The following is a 20,804-nucleotide window of genomic DNA, read 5'->3' as shown; positions in this document are numbered from 1 at the left end:
AACGCTTGGTACTCTGCCATCCATTCATCCATCCTTTCTGTGTAATGCACTCTCTTATTCAAAGTTATGCTCTCAGAAATTCCATTTACTTAAATGTCTTTTCCTCTCTGCTTTAATTGAATCTTCCATGGTTTCACTTCCATTATGCTGTCTGAGCTACCATTTATCAGACATTCTGCATCATTCTAGTCAAAAGAACAACTGATAGGACTGCAGTCCTATGCAGCATGTGACTAGATGTGTCAACATAATATTAAAATTTAATATTATAACTGATAATAATGATTAATGTCTAAATGTCATTTAATGTGTTCAACAATTGACATTTTATAAATGAATAAGTGAAGTAATGATATTAACTAGTACTGTAAACTAATTTCCAACTTGCCTCAAATTTGAACACATTTGCACCTGATTTGTCATCGACCAAAGTGTTCGTGTGTCGATAATAACATACTCTAAATTCAAACTAAGCTGAGGTTCCATCTTCCACCCTGGTACTGTTCTGCTGTTTGTTACCAATTGGCACAATGACAAGAATATGTTCTACCACCAGACACAACTATCTTCTAAAATGCAGGAAACCTTCATCAAACACATCTGAGAATCCTGTCTATCCCCTCCTTTGTTTGGACTGGGAACTAAAAGGACATCAACAGGAAATGTTTAATAAGCTTTTAGAAAAGATGTGTACTTCAATCTGATCAGCTTGCTTGTCAGTTTACATTCAGATTCCCACGGCAGAAATATTTTATTCTGTTCTATGTATTTCTCTTTAGGACATTTGAGTGGAAAACATTTTTTTTTTTTCTAGGCCAAACTGCAGGGTTAAACTTCATGTTACTGAGGCATTCCACAGTGGATTCACAAGCTTGTTGGAAAGTAATATGACTTTCTTTAGGCTCAACTTTCACTTTCACGTTTGAACATGTTATATTTTTAAACTTTTGTACCAGAAAAACAACAACTTGAAACTATGCCTCCTGATCAGACAAGAGAATGACCAGCGTATACTTCAATTCACAGCTACAATTGAAATTACGTAAAACATTTCTTGCAATCGATACATCCATATTTACGGCATATGAAACCAAGTGGGGATTTTTGTTGTATTCATGTTGAAATTAGAAGAGCAGCTGGAACGGTCCTAAAATAATGAAGCAAAAATAGCACCATACTGCTAAATAGTTTGTCCAGATGTCAGGGGTTTCAGAAAATCTATCCAACTATTGTGTACAATACAATGCCTTTCTTCCTGCACTATTTCCCATTTCCTTGTGTTACTATATATTCCTAAAACAATATGTTTAAAGAAAGCTTACCTTCAAACTGGGCAATATGCAGTAGAAAAGATTTTTATTTTTGTGGAGGACACTGAAAGATTTCTAGGCCAAGTGCCTTTCTTTCTATCAGAAAATGTTGTCAAACTCGAGAATGATGATGAATAAATGGAATACAACTCTGAAACATTAACTGTTTATCATGCGCTGGAAGTTTAAGGTTTGGTCTTGTTTTAAAATAAAATGACCAACACTGACCTAAGAAGAGCTTTTCCACCACCACTAGGTCCTTGTCTGTGGTGCTGTGGACTGCCTGAAACAATCCCCAGCAGAYGGGGCACATCTCTGAGAAATCACACGTTTTAATGAGTCATGTTGGTTGGTTTCATAGGAACTCTTCTAAAAACTCAGAGGAAACAGGATGTTTCACATAACTTGTTCAAGTGTCAGGAGAATTAACTTAATTCAGTAAGAGTTGGACAACAAATACTGAAGCTCCTACTGTATTCAGAGAATGTGTAAAAGCACCATACACTGTAGTTTTTTTAAGTTCATGGAAAGTAACTTTAAAAATTACCCCTTTCAGATTTCAAAAGTGTATATGATAAATGCTTTAGCTTTTTGGGTAGATAAGTGAGAGTGAATCTTAAGTATAACTTTATTTATATGAAAGATCTCACATTGAATTGTATATGCAGTACTCATAAGTCGTTAGATAATAAAACCAAACACTTTTTTGTAATCTTTAAGAAACTGACTCTTCTTCCTTTTCCTTTCGGAGAAAACTGACGAAACCACAAAGCAAAAATACCAAATACGAATTTGGACGTCCGTTTAGAGGAAAGTGTCATTAAAAAAAAAGTTAGTGACACTTGAATAAACTTTCAGTGGCTACTTAGTCATTGTAGCATGCATTTCTACAGAACTAAATTGTAATCCTTCAGAAAGTAAAGACAGAGTTTTGATGTTTAATTGTGTAGAAACTGGAGTGACGTTGCCACTGACTAATTGTTCATTTGAGTGTGTGAGGTTCTGAGAGAGGGAAAGAGAAAAGCAGATGTAGGAAAAAGAGAAGGTTGGGGGAGGAATAAGAAAAAAAAGAACAGAGAAGGCGACTTTAACACTAACCACAACCAGATGGGGCGGCGAGGGAGAGCCACAGTGCAGGAAAATTGAGCCATGTGAAGAAAAGGCAACTCTTGGACAGGGGGAGGGAGCGACAGCTCAGGGGGAGGAGCAATGGAGGAGGGGATGGGAAGGCAAGTGAGGAATTTTTTCCTATAATGATGGTTTTTTTTCTCCCCTTCACTGTCTCCGGAATGAGGGGGAGGCTTTATGTAATGGGCAAGATGCAATCACAGAGAAACTCAGAACGTAGTTCCTTTCTAAACACAGCTATGCTGCCTTAGAGAAGAAAAAAAAAATCCAACATACTGTATTAATCCAAAAGTCTCCTCCATTTTATAACATGTTTTCTTTTAAAACTCATACTGGTTCTGCATCCAACTTTTACCTTTTATCTCCTCTTCATCACCGCAAAACAAATGAGTAACGGATGTTGACACAGACGGGAGGAAATGACACAGAAACTGACTTCATTTGGGCGTTAGAGCGTCAAATCGTGTCATATGATGACCGGAGTGTCCGCTGTTAGTCGTGGTCACAAGTAGCTGATGATCTGGGCGAGGCTGGGCCACCCCCAGTTCATTATACAATATACTTTCCAAACATTTAGGAAATGCCATGTGAATTCTGGGAACCACTTCCCTTCGCTCTTAAAACCACACTGGAACTTTCCTGCCACGTGATGTCAAAAACAATCCCTTTAAATTCTGCTCTATGTGTGTTGATTTGTTTGCTGTAAATTCACATCACATATCAAACTCTTTACTACGTCACTGTCCTACTAAGTTCACATCTTGTGACTGAGGAAAACCGCTGAATTTGATGCCACGTTCACAAAATGAGTTAAATGACTTTTTCTAACAGGCATACTCATAATAGGTCATGATAATCAAACCACAGTAGACTTTTGATAAATAAAGAGTTTCTACAAGTCAATCAAGCTGAGCTATGACTAGGAAACATTCTTCACACTAATATAAACCACAACGAGCCCGGAGACCTTGCTGAATCACAATAACCAATGAGAGTGATGCAGCAGAAGCACATTCATGCAGCAGGAATAAGATTTTCCAGTTGTTCAGCTTCAGTAAGCTTTCCTTTCTTGGCTTAAAAGAGTTGAACCAATGGTCCTCTGATATTCCTATCCCTTTCCCCCTTTAAGAGTAAGATGTTATATCCAGGACAATTTGCATTTTATTACACTATAAAAGAGTCATTATGTAATGTTTTTTGGCCTTTTTCTCATTTCAAAACTGTCTGGCCTTGGTTCCCCCTCAACGATGAATTATTTCTATCTGTGAACATTGGTTTTTCCATGTTTCAACACGAAAATGAAGCTCCAGAGATTTTGGAAGATGAATCTCAGGAGCTGATTTAAAATAAGTTTAATCAGCCTGTATGATAATACCAGTTATTATATACTCATAGCTACAAGATCATGACTGCTATTGGGTCATGTGTTAAATGTGAACATCAACATAAGCTCCCAAACATCTGAATTCTCAACTGTCCTTTACGGTGTTGCTACACAAAGAAATTGTATAAATGTTAGTTTTGAAACAAACAACTGCCTACCTTAATATTCTTCTATCTAGGTTATAATGGTTTAACATTTGCTCTTTTTGAACTTTACAATATGAATTAATATAGTTTTCTGATGTGACGGCAATGACTACATGGAAAGATTATGCAATATTTTTTAAATACCGTTGTTTGGAGTAATTCTGTGTAGTGTCTTACCTAGCAGTTCCAGTGAACCCTATATTAAGTAATTTTACACCTCATCGTTTTGAAACAGTTGTTTATGTTGTGGCCTTTTTTCTTAACCCAGGAATATCTTTGTAGTAATAAGTCATTGCGTGCACAGGGGCTGCTAATTGTATCCCGTCACTGATTAGCCATGACTCTCAATTCCGTCTAATTAGTGTAATCTTAAAAACAACTTTTGTCGTTGCTTACAGTGTTGAGAGAGTGAATGGGAAAGTGAAAACAAGGTACTTTTTCTGGAGAGATAAGATAATATAGTAGTCATAATAAACAGAAGAACCTTGAACAGAGACCTAAAAGCTCCTGGTGTACTCAGTAGGTTTGTGATGGTATATGTTCCGAACCCCCCATAGACGCAGCCTTGTTTTGCTGAAAAATAGTGACTGCATAAGAACAGTTTTGTGCAAAAGTGTCAAAACCTAACAAAAAACTGTTTATTAAACTGCTAGAAATGTTTTGAATTTGAGTTTCTTTTAGCTAGTAGAAATTTGCCTGGATGTTGTTTTGAATTCATAAAGAGAGAATTTCTCTAGGACTCTCCAAAGATTATGAATGTGTTACACATCTACTGACTGTGAAACAAATTGCTCCTCATGGATAATAGAGATTCTTGAACCTTGAAAACTGAGAATGTTCTGACTGCTGTTTACTGCAAATGAAACAATGATGGTTCATAAATATTCCACACAGTCCCAATTAAAAATAAAGCAAAAAAAAAAAAAAAATCTAACAACCACTTCATCTCATGTCAAACTGAATTCAAAGAGTTTCAAACACTCCCTGAACAAACTGTTTTAATAAAAAGCAGGACTATTTTTAAGAAGACTAATTACTCATGGCAAAACATGAATGTTTAATCCTTGTGGCTTTCTTACAAACTCTTTATATCAAGGCTTATCTGAAATATTAAACAGGTAATGCAAGCTGTGGTCTCATCAGAAGTTCATTGATAATACACCTTGTTCATGAGCACAAAGGTATTTTTAAAGCTTGTAATTTATTTTTTTTTATTGCAAAGAACTAAAGGCATTGACTCCATTCATACCTGCCACTGAAATGGCTTCTTGTACTCGCTGTGGGTGGGGCCTACACCAGATGTGGATGTGGTTTAACAGGATGTGGGTGGGGCTTAAATCTGTCCATAGTTTTAAGTCTGAAATTGATATAGATTGATCAGAAGTTGCTATATGTGTTGTTTGAATGCTATATAAAGAACAGCCTCAAAAATGAAACAAAAAAATAAAAATAAAAACTATTTACAGAACAAGTTTTTGTGCATGAATACAATTTACGCAGTAGGAAATTATGAACTACTAAAGTATGCATAAACAAGAGTTGTCATTCTCAACAACTTCTTATTCTTTTTTAATTTATGATCAAACTGTTATTTATTTTGTCTTTTAATTATTTATTTTAATAAAGAATTAATAATGTTAATGTTACGATGTGTGTGCATGTGTGTGAGGGAGAGAGAGGTTGTTCTGTTCAGCTATACTGTATGTGTGTAAGTGGTATGTAGGACTGCTTATTTTTAATGATTTCTGTAACTTGGTGATTCATGCAAACATCCAGTGATGGCAAACAGAAATAATAGGTCATCCTTGTTCACTGTATTCTTCTCAAAATCACCGCATTCCAACTGATTTTATATCACCACCAGCCAAACTAAGAAAAAGCAGACGATAAGAAAAAAACAAAACAAAAAAACCAACCGAAGTTGAGAACGTTCTGTCTTGTCAGATGAACCGTGCTTGTTACAAAACGGCTCAGCCCTGATAGTCCCACAGTTTGAAGTTATTATAATGAAGGTCACAAGAGGATGTCCGTCAGTAAAACATGTACCTGTTTTAATTTGACAGAATATTGACATATAGATAAGTTAGTAACTGGACTGTGGTCTAATGTGTACATTTTGGTGTATACTTAATATATTTTGTGTTTTATTGCATGGATGGATGGATGGATAGATGTTTTATTGCAACAAGTCAAAGTCAAGCCACACCCACACTCTGTAAAGAAAACTCAACATTTTGGACAAATTTTGATGCCTTAAAATCACACTGACCAAGTCTGAAGCTGATTTGGAAAAATCTGTTAAAAATTCAATATTTTTAAGACGCCAAAATGTTGTCTTTGCTCCAAGATGGATTGCTTCCTATTGAATTTAGGCCATATCTCCAATAAACATTTTTTTAGGCTGTGGGGTTGAACATATGTTTTTATTATCTGTACTGTAGTCTACATAAAACCATTTGAAGGGGTTGATATTCAAGGCAGTACTGTTGGGACATTTTACCATGACCATTTTTTAAATTCATTAAAATACAAAGTTTTCTATCTTCCATTTTCCATTGACATTTGTGCAAAAATACATGTCTTATATTGAAGGTCTAGACCAAAACAGTCAAATTATTTGACAAAAATTAGACAAGTCTTTGATGTTTGGACCTAATAACTGTGGCTTTCGAGGGTATTCAGATCAGTAATTAAAATGTATAGTATATTTAATGAAACAATGCTTTATTTTCCAAAGCACAATGAATGAGTGAGAGAGATGCTGCAGACCTCACTGTTACTGGACTCTGGGTGCATTCAAACGAGACATTTTGGACAAGTCAAAAATACAGTGTATTAAAGGTTAAAGAGACAGAGATGTAATACGTACAGACGTAGAAGGAGCTGGGGGGAGCAGTCCCATCCAGTTCAAGCTCCATCAGGCTGCTGATTTGCTTGTCATGTCTCAACCAAAGAGCCACACCCAAGATTACGCCTCCTGCAAGCTGCAACACAAAACACATTTAAATTCAGTCAATGCATTACAGCACAAACACATTACTGCTTGGTATGTACAGTTTTCTGATTGGTGTTCAATTGTCCACATTCATTCAGCTCCATTTGAACCTTTCTGGGTTCTATAAAGTGTTTTACAATGTTTTTCATTCAGCCACCAACTCTCACTTGTACACTGGCTTCTGTTWCATATTTTACTCTCTATGTACATCCATTTGAGTTTTAGACTTAATATGATCTCTAGGCCCAATGTGGTGAAATAAAGCGGATTTCCTGAAAGAAATTTGATGACAAACAAAACGTAAGGTTATGAATATAACCACGGTTCCTTGAAGGAATGGAACGAAGTACAACACACAGTTGTATATGGGACACGCGCACCCTCGAGCCCCTGGCTGAAGCCACCTCTAATCACGTCTTTAGACCGGTGACGTGGTGACATTGAACGTCGGGTGACAGGCTCCGCCTTCACCCTATAAGTTCCGAGTCACCAGCGTCATTACTCAGATACCGCCCTTCACYGAGCCTTTGTGATGCGGGGCCAACAAGGTGTTGTACTTAATGGTGAATGAAATAAAGAAAGTGGCGGTACTTTGTTTACTTTGAGCAAGCGAACGTCGTGCTCACCAGATAATTAATCCACCAGATAATTCGGAGGCGGTCTGTTTGGTGAGTTTCACTCCAGGAGCTGCTAGGCTCACTTTCAAGCTACATTCAGACCGAGCTCTGTTTACTGAACCACCGACTGCTGACATCATTACGCTCTTGCATGATGCTGCGTTCAGGAGAAGCATGGAAAAAACCCCACTCTTACGCCAATACGGTCACAATGATGTGTTTAGGTACCGAAACATGGTACAGTTTGATTTTACGTGAATAGGTACTTGGTAATACCAACCGAATTCGGTGGGTACTTATAAAAGTATCAAATTCGGTACCCAACACTAGTTAAGTTTGTTCTGTTGATATCAGTACTGATGTAAAAGTCTTTCAGTGCATTAAATTCTGAATATTTGACTTTTAGGACAACTCAAGTCCAAAATGCAAACAAAGGAAACACTGCATCTCACTGCACTTTTCCTAAGCAGCATACAGCACAATTATTAACTGCATCACACATAAATACAGTTGAGAAAAAAACAATTCATAATTTTTTTATTGAAAATAGTCAACAATAATGATTTTGTTTATTGAGACACAACAATTTTGTATTCCATCTTGTGGGCACTTTGTTTCTACAAGCCTAAAGGAAGACATACCGATAAACAGATTTTTAAAATATATTTTTACAAGCCTAAGCAGATATTTCACACCACAAAGGTGACTCCAAACAAACTTGTAAAATGTCAGAGCTGAATGTGCACATTCAGATATTCAGTGTACAGCAGGAATGGGTAAAATATGTAACACATGCTCTTATAAATTTGTTGGGTTTGGGTGGTGGTCAGATTGAACTTTATTGTTCGGATACTGAAAGGCACTGCACATTTTGTTTTAACTACCAGAGGCTGATAGTTTGTATTTATCCTACCTAACTGTTTGAAAAGTATAGTTCAAAAGAGCAATTGGAGAAATAAAATTCACAAAATGTAGCTCACATTTATTCTCACTGACAAAATTCCTATTAACAGAAGGACTGGGATTTGGGGCATGACATAAAAAGATGGAAAACCACAAATCAGGCAGAGCAAAGTCTATGTAAGGCATAACAAATATTTTCTATCAGTGTACTGTACAGTAAAACTGAACTCCTGAACTAAAAGTTGAAATGAACAGGAGACAAAAAAGAGAGGGTTACCATTACGTGATAAATCTACAGGGAAGAATTTGTCTTTTTCTTTTTTAGACAAGCCAACTGCTGTTTCTGAGAATAGAGTTTAACCAAAACAGAAAACCCCTCCCTGTCCTCCGTCTCTGTTACTGAGGGCCATTCCGCAGCTCCAGCAAGCGGCTGCCTGGTAACCCCGTAAACACATTACTGTAGAACGCACGCACACACACACACACACACACGCACACGCACACACACGCACACACACAGCAACAGAGCCACCACAGAATTTCCAAGGGCCAGGCCATGATCCATGTCTTAAGATGTTCTGTTTGAGCCTCTAAGAATCGAGGCTTTCTTGTTTCTCAACACAGACGATCAGAGAGAGAAAATCCAGCGGAGGCTTGATAATGTTTGACTGCTTCTGTCGGGAGAGAAATGAAAGAGCTACAAGATCAGAGCACTAATCACAACTAGTATTGCTCTCCCTGCCTGGTTTTGTTGTGAACGTGAGCAGAGTGTGTGCGTTCAGTGAAAGCAGTTGTATTAATGATTAGCAGAAACAACACAGAGCAGTTATACCTCTGCAACGTGACACAATCCAGCATAGCACAGATAAAACTCGGGCTCAGACACGGGAAGAGTCGAGGTGCCATGATCACTCCGCAGAACAGACAAGCTCTCCAACCGGTGGCTTTATATGGGAAAGTATGACATAGTTATTTACAAATTCATAACCCTGTAAACACCAATTATGGTATCTGAGATGTTTTTGGAAAGAGTCATGCTTGTGATGTTTTGCAACTTGTTTAAAGGAGACACTGAAGTCTGAATAGGAATCGTACAAGGAAAGCAAAAGTTTTAATAAGAGCTCAAAGACTTTGTCACTACTCGAGTATTGGCATGTTTTATTTAGAGCTGGGCGGTATACCGGTTCATACCGAAAACTGTTTGTTTTTTTGTTATGATCTGAATTTTCCAAATATTGTCCTGGACCAGTTCTTCTGTGTTTAGCTGTGTCACTTTCTGCCCCTCAACCAGCCGGTCGAGGCAGATGGCCGCCTGTCCTGAACCTGGTTCTGTTGGAGGTTTCTTCCTGATTAGCAGGGAGTTTTTCCTCTCCACCGTTTGCTCAGGATGGGAGACTGTGATGAAGTGATTCATCGCAGTCTGCTGGCTTCTTCTTTAGATTGTTCTTTTTTATGTACAGTGCCCTGAGACAACGTATGTTGTGACTTGGCGCTATATAAATAAACTGAACTGAATTGAATTGAAATACTGGCATACCGGTTTACATAGCCTGAACACGTTCGGAACGTTACATCACTGGTGACGCTTTTCCGTGCAGAACTGCTGAACATGCATGCAGGAACTAGCATGCTACCAGCACAGGGCAGTGGTAGCAGCCTTCTCAATGACTGGCGGCAGGTAGAGATTTTATCACTTCCATTGGCTGACGAAAAACAAAATAACTCCCATCTTCGCCATGACTGAATGTAGAGTACACCTCTTCAGTGATGTGCAAATAAAGACTTCATGCATGATCTTTTCTCAACTCTCCTCATTCACAACTGTACTTGTCTCCCCTTACTGCYAACGTGACGTAAGCCCAGAATGCGCGACTAATGTCTACAGCCATGGAGGGAAGAAAAGAGAGGGAAAACGCAACACAGGGAGGYACCGTAAATAAAAGAAATAGTTTGTGTTGCAGAGAGAGAGAGTAACTTCAGCTGACTGCAGTTTGCTGATCAATATTTTTTACATTTTAACATCAGCCTGAGCTGTGATGAAAACATAAATAAATAAAAACATCATCCAGTAATACCGTTGTATGGATTATTGTTAAAAAAAAAACTGTAATATAAAAATTTGTTGATACTGCCCAGCACTATTTATATATATCCACAAGTTTCCTGAGAAGCTTATGTAGGCTGCCATGACAGTCACTAGCCCCGCCCACAGCCCTCCCCCACTGTTCGCTTCTTCCGGTACGCAAGAAATTCATTCATTCAAATAGTTATAACAACAAATTTAGTTTGTTTTTTCTTTAACTGGCAGCTTCAGCAGTTCAATCGTGAGTTCGTGATCGTGTGTATTTGTCGGCTGCCACAATTGAAGAAAACTGAGAAACGCTTTATAAACATTTTGCTTGGAACGAGACATAGTAAGGCATAGCGTCCTACAAACTGCATTTTATGCTGACAAAGGAGGATCGTAAACTAACATGGCTGGCAGCTTTAAATCTGAAAAACCCACAAAAGAGAGTTTCCTTGCTTTTTTCATTTTATCGACAAAAATTCCCATGGATATCATAGTCACTCCGATCCAGAGCTAAGGCTGGCTACTGAAGGCGTCTCGTCCGAACCAMTGWGAGTCAGACAGCTTCCAGCAATATCAACTAAAACCCTGAATCTGTACATGGTGACTTAAACTCTTAAATGTTGTGTTTCCCTTGTTGCTTTCTAATCATGCAGTTCTTTGCTTTTACTGAATGAAAGCCTACGGTGAATGGCGTCAGCATCAGCGCTAGCTACTGTTAGCCTGATTGTTCAGCATGTTATTTGCAACTAATCTTAACTTTAAAGAAATATTTTGCCTATGGTTAGCAGCCGCATGCTGGTAAAACTATATAAATGGCTTAATTTAACTGTCTCAATTCTGAGTAAGCTCYGAATAATAAACAACCCTCTTCTCAACTACGTGCTAAAATATTTTGTTTACATCATGGCCGGTTTAAAAGATGAGCTTAGCAGCGCCCAGGGGCTAYAAAAGTGTCCGGTTTGTTWAAATAAAAAATATGCTTAAAAAGTTAGAGGAAGTTTATTTATTTTTGTTTATCATTTATTTAAAATGATTGCAGCTGTATGAAACCCTCCAGTTCATCTCTAAAAGTTACTAAAGAACTAGCACCCAGTGAATTTTATGTTTAGAATAAGGGGGAGAAACTGTCTATTCACAATACTTTCATAATATTATTACAATTATGAGGGGCTTATGAACATTTTACTTCCCGAACGGTTGACATTTATGATTTTGGCTGAGCCACTGATAAAGAATTGTCCTTGCCGCTTTTTAAAACATCCTTGCAGTATAAAAACCTCCGATATGTGGCCATCTATGCCAAATTTAAATGAAAAATGCTTTGATAAACAGCGAAGGTCTATGCCCCTAAATGTCAACAACACTGCAACCGGAAAAAGAGAACAGTGCTTCCACTATGAATKATGGGTAGTGGCGCAAAATCAGGAATACTGTGGACAGCTTTAAAAGGGGACATATGACGCAAAGTCTACATTTTAGCCATTAAATGCACCCGTTCAGTTTTCTCAGTTTTTATGATGTTATCTGAACCATTACGTCATAATATTYGTGACAGAACTGCTAAATAAGGTCTGAACTTACCGGCTACAATTTGGTCGTTTTCATTCTCCTCTGGCTCTGGGTCAGACTCAGGCTCCCTTGTGACATCTTTTAATTAATTTGTAAATAAAATGTTTCTGCACMAATACATACACTCACCGGCCACTTTATTAGGTACACCTGTCCAACTGCTCRTTAACACTTAATTTCTAATCAGCCAATCACATGGCGGCAACTCAGTGCATTTAGGCATGTAGACATGGTCAAGACAATCTCCTGCAGTTCAAACTGAGCATCAGTATGGGGAAGAAAGGTGATTTGAGTGCCTTTGAACGTGGCATGGTTGTTGGTGCCAGAAGGGCTGGTCTGAGTATTTCAGAAACTGCTGATCTACTGGGATTTTCACGCACAACCATCTCTAGGGTTTACAGAGAATGGTCCGAAAAAGAAAAAACATCCAGTGAGCGGCAGTCCTGTGGGCGGAAATGCCTTGTTGATGCCAGAGGTCAGAGGAGAATGGGCAGACTGGTTCGAGCTGATAGAAAGGCAACAGTGACTCAAATAACCACCCGTTACAACCAAGGTAGGCAGAAGAGCATCTCTGAACACACAGTACGTCGAACTTTGAGGCAGATGGGCTTCAGCAGCAGAAGACCACACCGGGTGCCACTCCTTTCAGCTAAGAACAGGAAACTGAGGCTACAATTTGCACAAGCTCATCGAAATTGGACAAGAGAAGATTGAAAAACGTTGCCTGGTCTGATGAGTCTCGATTTCTGCTGCGACATTCGGATGGTAGGGTCAGAATTTGTCGTCAACAACATGAAAGCATGGATCCATCCTGCCTTGTATCAACGGTTCAGGCTGGTGGTGGTGGTGTCATGGTGTGGGGAATCTTTTCTTGGCACTCTTTGGGCCCCTTGGTACCAATTGAGCATCGTTGCAAYGCCACAGCCTACCTGAGTATTGTTGCTGACCATGTCCATCCCTTTATGACCACAATGTACCCAACATCTGATGGCTACTTTCAGCAGGATAATGCGCCATGTCATAAAGCTGGAATCATCTCAGACTGGTTTCTTGAACATGACAATGAGTTCACTGTACTCAAATGGCCTCCACAGTCACCAGATCTCAATCCAATAGAGCATCTTTGGGATGTGGTGGAACGGGAGATTCGCATCATGGATGTGCAGCCGACAAATCTGCAGTAACTGTGTGATGCCATCATGTCAATATGGACCAAAATCTCWGAGGAATGCTTCCAGCACCTTGTTGAATCTATGCCACGAAGAATTGAGGCAGTTCTGAAGGCAAAAGGGGGTCYAACCCGTTACTAGCGTGGTGTACCTAATAAAGTGGCCGGTGAGTGTAGATGTAAACCCCTCTTTCAAACTAAAATGAACCACCCTGAAAGCTGGAGAAGTGTCTCATTTGGATTTAAAGCAACAGCGTCAAAACGAGTTGATCTGAGATGCACCTCAGAAAAAGGGATGAAAGAGGGGCTTGTGGAGTTACAATAAGGGGGAATTCAGACCAAAAATTGCAATTCCACTTTATATAGACCCCAACTGAATGATTTAAATGTGAAAATGGAGGATTTAAACGCATTATATGTCTCCTTCAAGCTCTGAAGACATCCAGTACAAATGTTTGRTTTTGGTCTTTGATTTAAGGTTTTCAGGATGCTGAAATGAATCATGTCATCTAGATAAACTGTTGCATTTGATGATTTATTTACAACTTAGAATCAAAAGCAGCTATCCAAGAAATCCAATACTTTAAGAACAGATTATTAAGAAGGGTGGAGTGTGTTTGTTTTGATTTAGGTCCAGCAGTAGAAACATGTTTTAATCCCTTAAGGGCCATCAGGATCAAGAACAATCACAACTGCAATTTTGTTATAGAGTCAACTTCTCTATTAAGATTACACAGAGGCACAGACAGTGTCACAGTATGTTTTGTGTGTTCCCCSTGTGAATGTGTGAATTTTCTCCATGTATTTTTGTTCACAGTTCACTTATTTGGTCATTCTAATGTTCAAATCAGAGCATGCCACTACAGACAACATTAAAATGTAAGTTGCTTTTACTGCAGCAACAATAAAAGTTTTAACAGTGCAGGTGCTGTAAAAACATTGGCTTTACTCTGCCAACCAACATACATTTATGTAYGAATCAATCACACCCTCTTATATCACTTGAAGTCTCTTTTAAGTCAAGAAAGTACCTAATCTGAAGCAGAAGGTAAAGTAGTAGAGCTGATTTAAATTGTAGGGACTACACTGCATCACCAATGCTAATACAAAGAAAGGCAACAGTTTAAAAGACCTTTGAACTGGTCCCCTGCAGTCTGAAGACATTCCTATAATAAAATTATTGGGATTTTTGATATGTCTTTTCTTTTAATTAAGAAACACCCGGATTCCCTTMAAAGTTCAGTAGCATTTGTTTGAATTCTTCAACATTTTGATTAACTGGATAATACTGGATTGAACCAAACTTTATGAGGACTGGAAAAACTTGTAAAGAATCAGGTTAAATGTAATTAGATTTTAAAAGAACTTTTTTTTTGCACAGTGCCCTGGGATGACTTCTGCTGCAATTTGTTGTTAGTTGGCAGCCGTTCTGCCTGGGACTTGACTAGAAACTTCTCATAGCTGACACTTAATCTTGCGCATCTGGTTCTAATTTTATAGATTTTAACGCATGACATGCATAGGTATGTACTTATATTGTCTATGTGGTTACTTGCTTAAATATGTGGAAAAGGGTTCGTTTCCAATGGACGTATAATAACTCCCCTATCTGTGAAAGTTAAGATGTTTATAATAATATAAGTCCATTCCTGCACCTCACACCTGCAATACATTTAAAAAGTAGTAAAATCTTACCACTTTGTGAAGTTTCCATTTCTTCTTATTACATGTAAAAGCATCCTGTTGCAGTTTTTCATTAATTTGTTAATAAAGCAATGAATGTCAGGGAAAGGAGAAAATCTTGAAAGAAGCACTTGTAGTTTTAAAATCTATGCCATATATATTTTTTTATTTTTTGCCTTAAGTCATACATTTTAATTTTAATTTTTTGTCTTTTTCACATCTTTTCAACATTTCCTGATTTGGCTTTTGACAACATTCAGTAGCTGAAAATGTTGCAGATACTGGAACTGCTATTGCGCAGTTCAGTGGCTACAAGATGCAGCATGATTTAGCTGCTTTACTGTAAAACTAAATAAACACACATGTCAAGTAAGCACGTAATCAAAGGAAGCAGAAATTTCAACACTTCAGTTGTGTACTCACTCATAATAAATCATGACAGTGGGAGAGGGGTTAAGAAACAGAGAAAATTTAGGTAAAACTCTAAATTTGTCTCAAACGTGTCATTCTTGGTGAGCGCGGCTCAAGTTTCCCCACCGACCACTCCATAAGAATCTATTTCTGCCCGCTGCAGAAGTGAGATCTAGAATGTCGAGCATGCTGGGGGTGGGTGTTGGGGTTCTTGTTTGCTGTTCCCGTAAGTCTCCTAAAACACCACACAGATCCCTCATCGCAGCTGCCCACGGACCACCACGCCCTGCTCTACACAGCCACTTACACCTCTTTTTTTCTTGTTTTTGTTTAGCTGCCATTACAAGAGATCAAGAGATTCCTAAGCGTTTCAGTCTGAACGACAGAACATAAGCAACATTTTCTGCATGAACGCATGCAATATATCCTGAAATAAATGTAAACGTGAAAAAAACCATTACCAAAATGTCTTTTTTTAACCTTCTTTTTAAACTTGAGGAACTGGGTTCAAAGGTTCATAGTAAAGTTATAGATGTTGCCTTCAAGTGTCTGTTGTAAGAACTGGAATAAAAAGCAGACACGGCACTGATTTTGTGAGGTCGAGCTTGGGACTGTGTGGGGGCCCAAACCATCTGTTACAAAGCTCCAAGTTCTTCCTGTGGCTGAGGAGACTTCTTTGTGACTTCAGCTGAATGTTTGGAGTGGCTGTCATGCTGCTTCAATGGATCGCAGAGTTAGGGGTCAGAAACATCCCTCGTGGAAATATGCAGTGAGTGAGAACCTAAACATTTAACGCGCATAAAACCTTCGCATCAATCTACCTATAAATACTGTAAATAAACCAAATGCAATTAAAGAAGTTATAGAAATGTCTTGACACCTCACAATGTGATTAGACTTCAGAGTGTTGCTGTGCACACTGAACCAACTATTTGCACATCTTGTTGATTTTCTAAAATAGGACTTTTTTYCCCCAAAATGTCTGTCTAAGAACACCGAGGGTTTAGAGACCAGGCTGGAATTATGTGCTGTAGACCTTTGGTTTAATTATTTTAGGCAGAGTTTAAAAAAAAATACTGCTACAAACGTTTAAAAAATGTGTCTCACACAACAGATCAGTCTACTTTGTGCTGCACAGATTTATAGCAGTGGCACATACCATTAACAGTTAAATAGGTTACACTTTAACGATGCAAATGCAGGTTTAGTACTGTGAGTGCTGGAAGAGAATTCAGTTTGCTTGGCCGATCGATTTACATTTATTCCCTTTAATTTATATATGGACCAATTTCCATCCAACACTTCAGAGAGCCAACAAACCACCTACTCTGAAGCATGAGATAAATAAGACCTAATATAGTTATAAGGACTGTGAACAGCTGCAGCACAGGCAAAACCAATCAAAACAATCTTAAATTGTTATWAAGACTGAGGTAGTCCCTTTAGGTTACATTGGCAAAACGTTATTAATAATAATAATATTTTAAAGGTAGGCATTTTAAGGTGTAAATTGTCAAATTTACAAAACCTGGGCAAGAACTCTCCTTTATCAGATTGCTGCAGTATGATTGTATGATTGGTCCTCACATGTAAACTTTGTTCCTATTAATTCTTCTGTAAAACAAATCATCTAATTCAAGTTGTCCATAAGACTAAACCATCAGAAATCACCCAACTCTAGTTTGAGACATTTTTTTGTATTAAGTCAACGTAAAGCTGAAAGCAAAAAGAATAAGAGAATAAATTAATAATGCCTGAAAAATTCAATCGGCAAAAAGCAGCTAGAGAGGTGGCCAAGCAATGACTGTGCTGTTGTACTTACAATCATAGATAAGAGAATACATGTTCACTTTATCTTGTGGTGACAATTAAAGATGCATCGACTGTGGTTTAATGGCCGATACCAATCAGGCCAACCACTCAGTATATCCCTAGCAACAATCTGAGTATCCAAAATCTGATATATCCTTTTTAGAAGAGATGAACACACTGAATGTTTGTGTACATGGTTGTCAAACGATTAAATGTTTGAAACTTTCATCAGTATTACAACACTCACCTATTCAGAGTTGAGTTTAACACAGTATCATTTTTCAAGTATAAATACCAAATTGACCCTTCCACAAACAAAGCATTGCCTTCTATAATAAAAAACTAAATGATTTACCAATMTACACGTTTTGACAATAAACATTGTCATCCAAATTGTTGATTTTGAGTGAACATTTAAAATGTTGCAGAAAGGGAAAAACAGAAGAAATGTGAATCAGACGTGTTTCCATCAACTGGCTTGGAGTGAATCAACGGGGCTACACAAAGTAACTATGTCATAAGTTGACGTTATGCATGGTTGTAGTAAACAGGAAGTAGAAGTCGCAAACTCGCAAACATCTCAGGGCAATGGAGAAAAGTTAACGTGTTGCTAATATTGGAAAAGTTGTAATTATTCTGTCTTGTTTGCTGTCAGAACTTAATCGGCAAATGTGTTTCCAGCTCCCATTTTGCACATTTCCTCTTTTTCGAAAAATCCAAAATCCACCTCAAGTGAGCGTATTAACTTTTTTGCAAAATAGCGCAAGTTTTTTTCCGAATCGTGCCATTTTCATTCACCTTTTCTAATGTGATACTTCAAAATGTGCATAAAAAATGTTGATGGAAACACAACTTGTGATCCACTGACTTCACAAGACATTTTCACGATTCGTGCCTGTAATAAGCTGGTCATGAACCATTCTAATAATGTTATTACAGTAGAAATACAGTGTGTGAGCATAGCAGGCCGCATCCTACTGAGAGTATGCTTGGGCAGTACGAAGGTACTGCGGTATCAAAAGGTGGTGACGGTATAAAAAATGACAGCATAATGACACCTGTTTCTTTGTTAATTATTAATTACTCAACATGCCACAACMCCCCCCCCCCCCCAATACTGAATACTGTTGTATTCTCTAAATGTTATAACATGGTATGAAAACTGATCAACACCAACCAACCTTAACTGGGAGTACTAAGCTATTAGCAAAATCTCAGTACTCGTGATGCAAAGCTGTGCACGATGTGATTGAACTGTAAGGTTGGGCAATATTGGCAAAAAACTAAATCACGATTAATTGTGGTATTTAGCCGATAACGATTAATTTGACGATTAATCCCCTGGAGTCCCTGGACACACTTATTTCATAATCATGTGACCAATTTAGTGGGAAAGATTTGCTCTTCATAAAAATCTGTTCCAAATTTTGTCAAAATCACAGACTTCAGGCTATACATCAAATTTTACATTGTGTTGATAGATAAATAAGTTACAGAACTTTTTTTAATGTTCGTTATATTTGAAGCGGAGAGGAGCAGCGAGCGAACCCTGCCTGTTGGCATTAATCATATTAATTGTCAAGTGCCAAAAATTAATCGATTAATGTTTTTCGGATTATTAATTGCACACGATACGATTGTGCCCAACCGTATTGAACTGGTAGAGCAGCGACGTCTGATGAAGTTATGGGACTACATCTAGATGTACGAGTCTATTACATCCTCGAACCGATCCAAACTGAACCTTTTAATGAATATACAAAGAGTCCGCAAGCAGACTTGTTTATACAAGTATCTACAATTTTTTTAATTAATGAAAAGTTAAAACTTTTTAGCTATGTTTATGTATCCAGAACGATCCACTGTCTTCTCTACCTGTTGTGTAGTGGTATTGTTTTTTTCCCCATAAATAACACACTGTTYAAGTGGAGGACTGCCACAGCACCAGTATAAACAGCAACAAATACTGAAAAGTGTGCTTCAACCTGGTCATATCTACTAATGTCCTAGAGGAAAAAAGCTTTAACTTGAGTTTTATTATTTACAATGTGAAAAAAAATACATTTGCTGCTCACTGCTGATCTGCTGACACAGTAGACTAATAAACTCACCTGCTGCTGCCAGTTTTATTCATTTTTATTTACATCAAGCTTCATTTATGAACTGTGGAGGCATGTAGGAGGGTGCAGCTTGAGAAGAATTGAGGAAAAATGGCCACAAATGTTTCCATGATTCAGCTTTGATTCACCAAATGGAAACCACCAAGACCACCCCCAACACCCACCCACCCCCACACACAAACAAGTTGGGGGGGAGGTTATTATCTAAATAAAGCCTTTCTCTAGACCCAGTGGTAACCAAARAAATCACTGAACTTGACAGCTTTCAGTATTTAACATGTATGTTTTTTACATKTTTACCAAGAACTACTGTGTTTTATCAAGTAAACAAAACAAAAAACTGCAGTGTGCCAGTCATGGAGGAGTGGTCTAGAGACGATATTACCAACGCGGACACGTTGTTGTTTCGACCATAAAAACAACAATTTTGTATCAAACTCTTAATCTGAATACGCTGCTCCGAAAAAAATGCGTTTCACCAGGTAAAGTGCGGTTATTCTAATTTATCTATAATGGTGATAATGATAAATAAAAAAAAATACACATGTACGTATAAAAGTAAACTGGCCTGCTTAGGAAACTAGCAGACGTAAAGACAAACAAAAAGATGGTGAAATGTAGCGTGGAACCTGGTGATTTAGCTGCTCTGGTGTTTAATCATAACGGACTCTAAACAACCTGAGCGAGGGAGAGGCGGCGCTGCGGGAACAACAACGTGGGAGAGAGAAAAAAAACGAGGTTGCTCACCCAGAAGATGAAGTTGCAGAAAAACAGCAGGTACTTGATGAATTTGGTACAGCCTTCGACACCCATGATGGTCCGATAAACAATACGTTCGTGGCGGAGTTTCCTAAGAGGTGCAGCGGCGGAGGAATCAGACGGATAACGGGCTCGAGCTCAACTAAATCCTGCTGGTTCTGCTCTTGGAAGGGTCAACACCCAACTCCTCCTCCACGCCCTCCTTTACGGAGCCTCGTGTATGGCAGGCCCTTACTACATATAATCAAATCACAGACAACACAATCTCAAGCCATTTTAAACAGTATCATGCAACATCTACTTCTTTAGCAATTAAATGCATTCTGTTTTATAATTGGAGTCACTAGGAGTGCATAAATTTGAATTTTGTCTCTYCCGGTGCTTCAAAAATATCTACATTCTTTTTCAGTTTTCTATATTTTCAGTTCATATAAATGCTATTTTGTAAAGTGTCCTGATGCATCTCAGTAATCCAGGTAAAAAAAATCAAAAAGAAAAAAATTGTGTAGGTCTTCTGGACGGGTTCTTCTCTAATGAAACATTTCGTCTCTCCTCCAAGAGACTTCTTCAGTCTGAGAGTTTCAGGCAAAATTCAGGCTTTTAAGCACTGCCTCCATGTGACTGATACTCACATCACATGGCTATCGTTGACACCTAATTAACACTTATGTTCTCATTCTTGATAGAGAGGAACGTTGGTTTGAGAGAGGAGTAAAAGAAGCCATTTT

The 20,804-nt window shown here is 38.1% G+C and overlaps 1 protein-coding gene across 1 annotated transcript in view; it reads right to left on the bottom strand.

Annotated features, from left to right (window-relative positions):
• cd81a (CD81 molecule a) overlaps positions 1 to 20,258 on the bottom strand; it is a gene marked incomplete at its 5' end in the record, with an annotated part of 31,601 nt that extends 11,343 nt beyond the window's left edge. Inside the window, 2 exon segments of the mRNA XM_014007237.1 lie at positions 6,838 to 6,952; positions 20,065 to 20,258. Coding sequence (XP_013862691.1) covers positions 6,838 to 6,952; positions 20,065 to 20,130 — 181 coding nt within the window.
• Positions 20,259 to 20,804: the final 546 nt, after the last annotated feature.

The sequence above is a fragment of the Austrofundulus limnaeus genome, unplaced genomic scaffold (assembly GCF_001266775.1).
Source record: "Austrofundulus limnaeus strain Quisiro unplaced genomic scaffold, Austrofundulus_limnaeus-1.0 Scaffold40, whole genome shotgun sequence".
In the NCBI taxonomy this organism is placed as follows: domain Eukaryota; kingdom Metazoa; phylum Chordata; class Actinopteri; order Cyprinodontiformes; family Rivulidae; genus Austrofundulus; species Austrofundulus limnaeus.
This window is presented reverse-complemented; position numbering and strand designations above follow the sequence as displayed.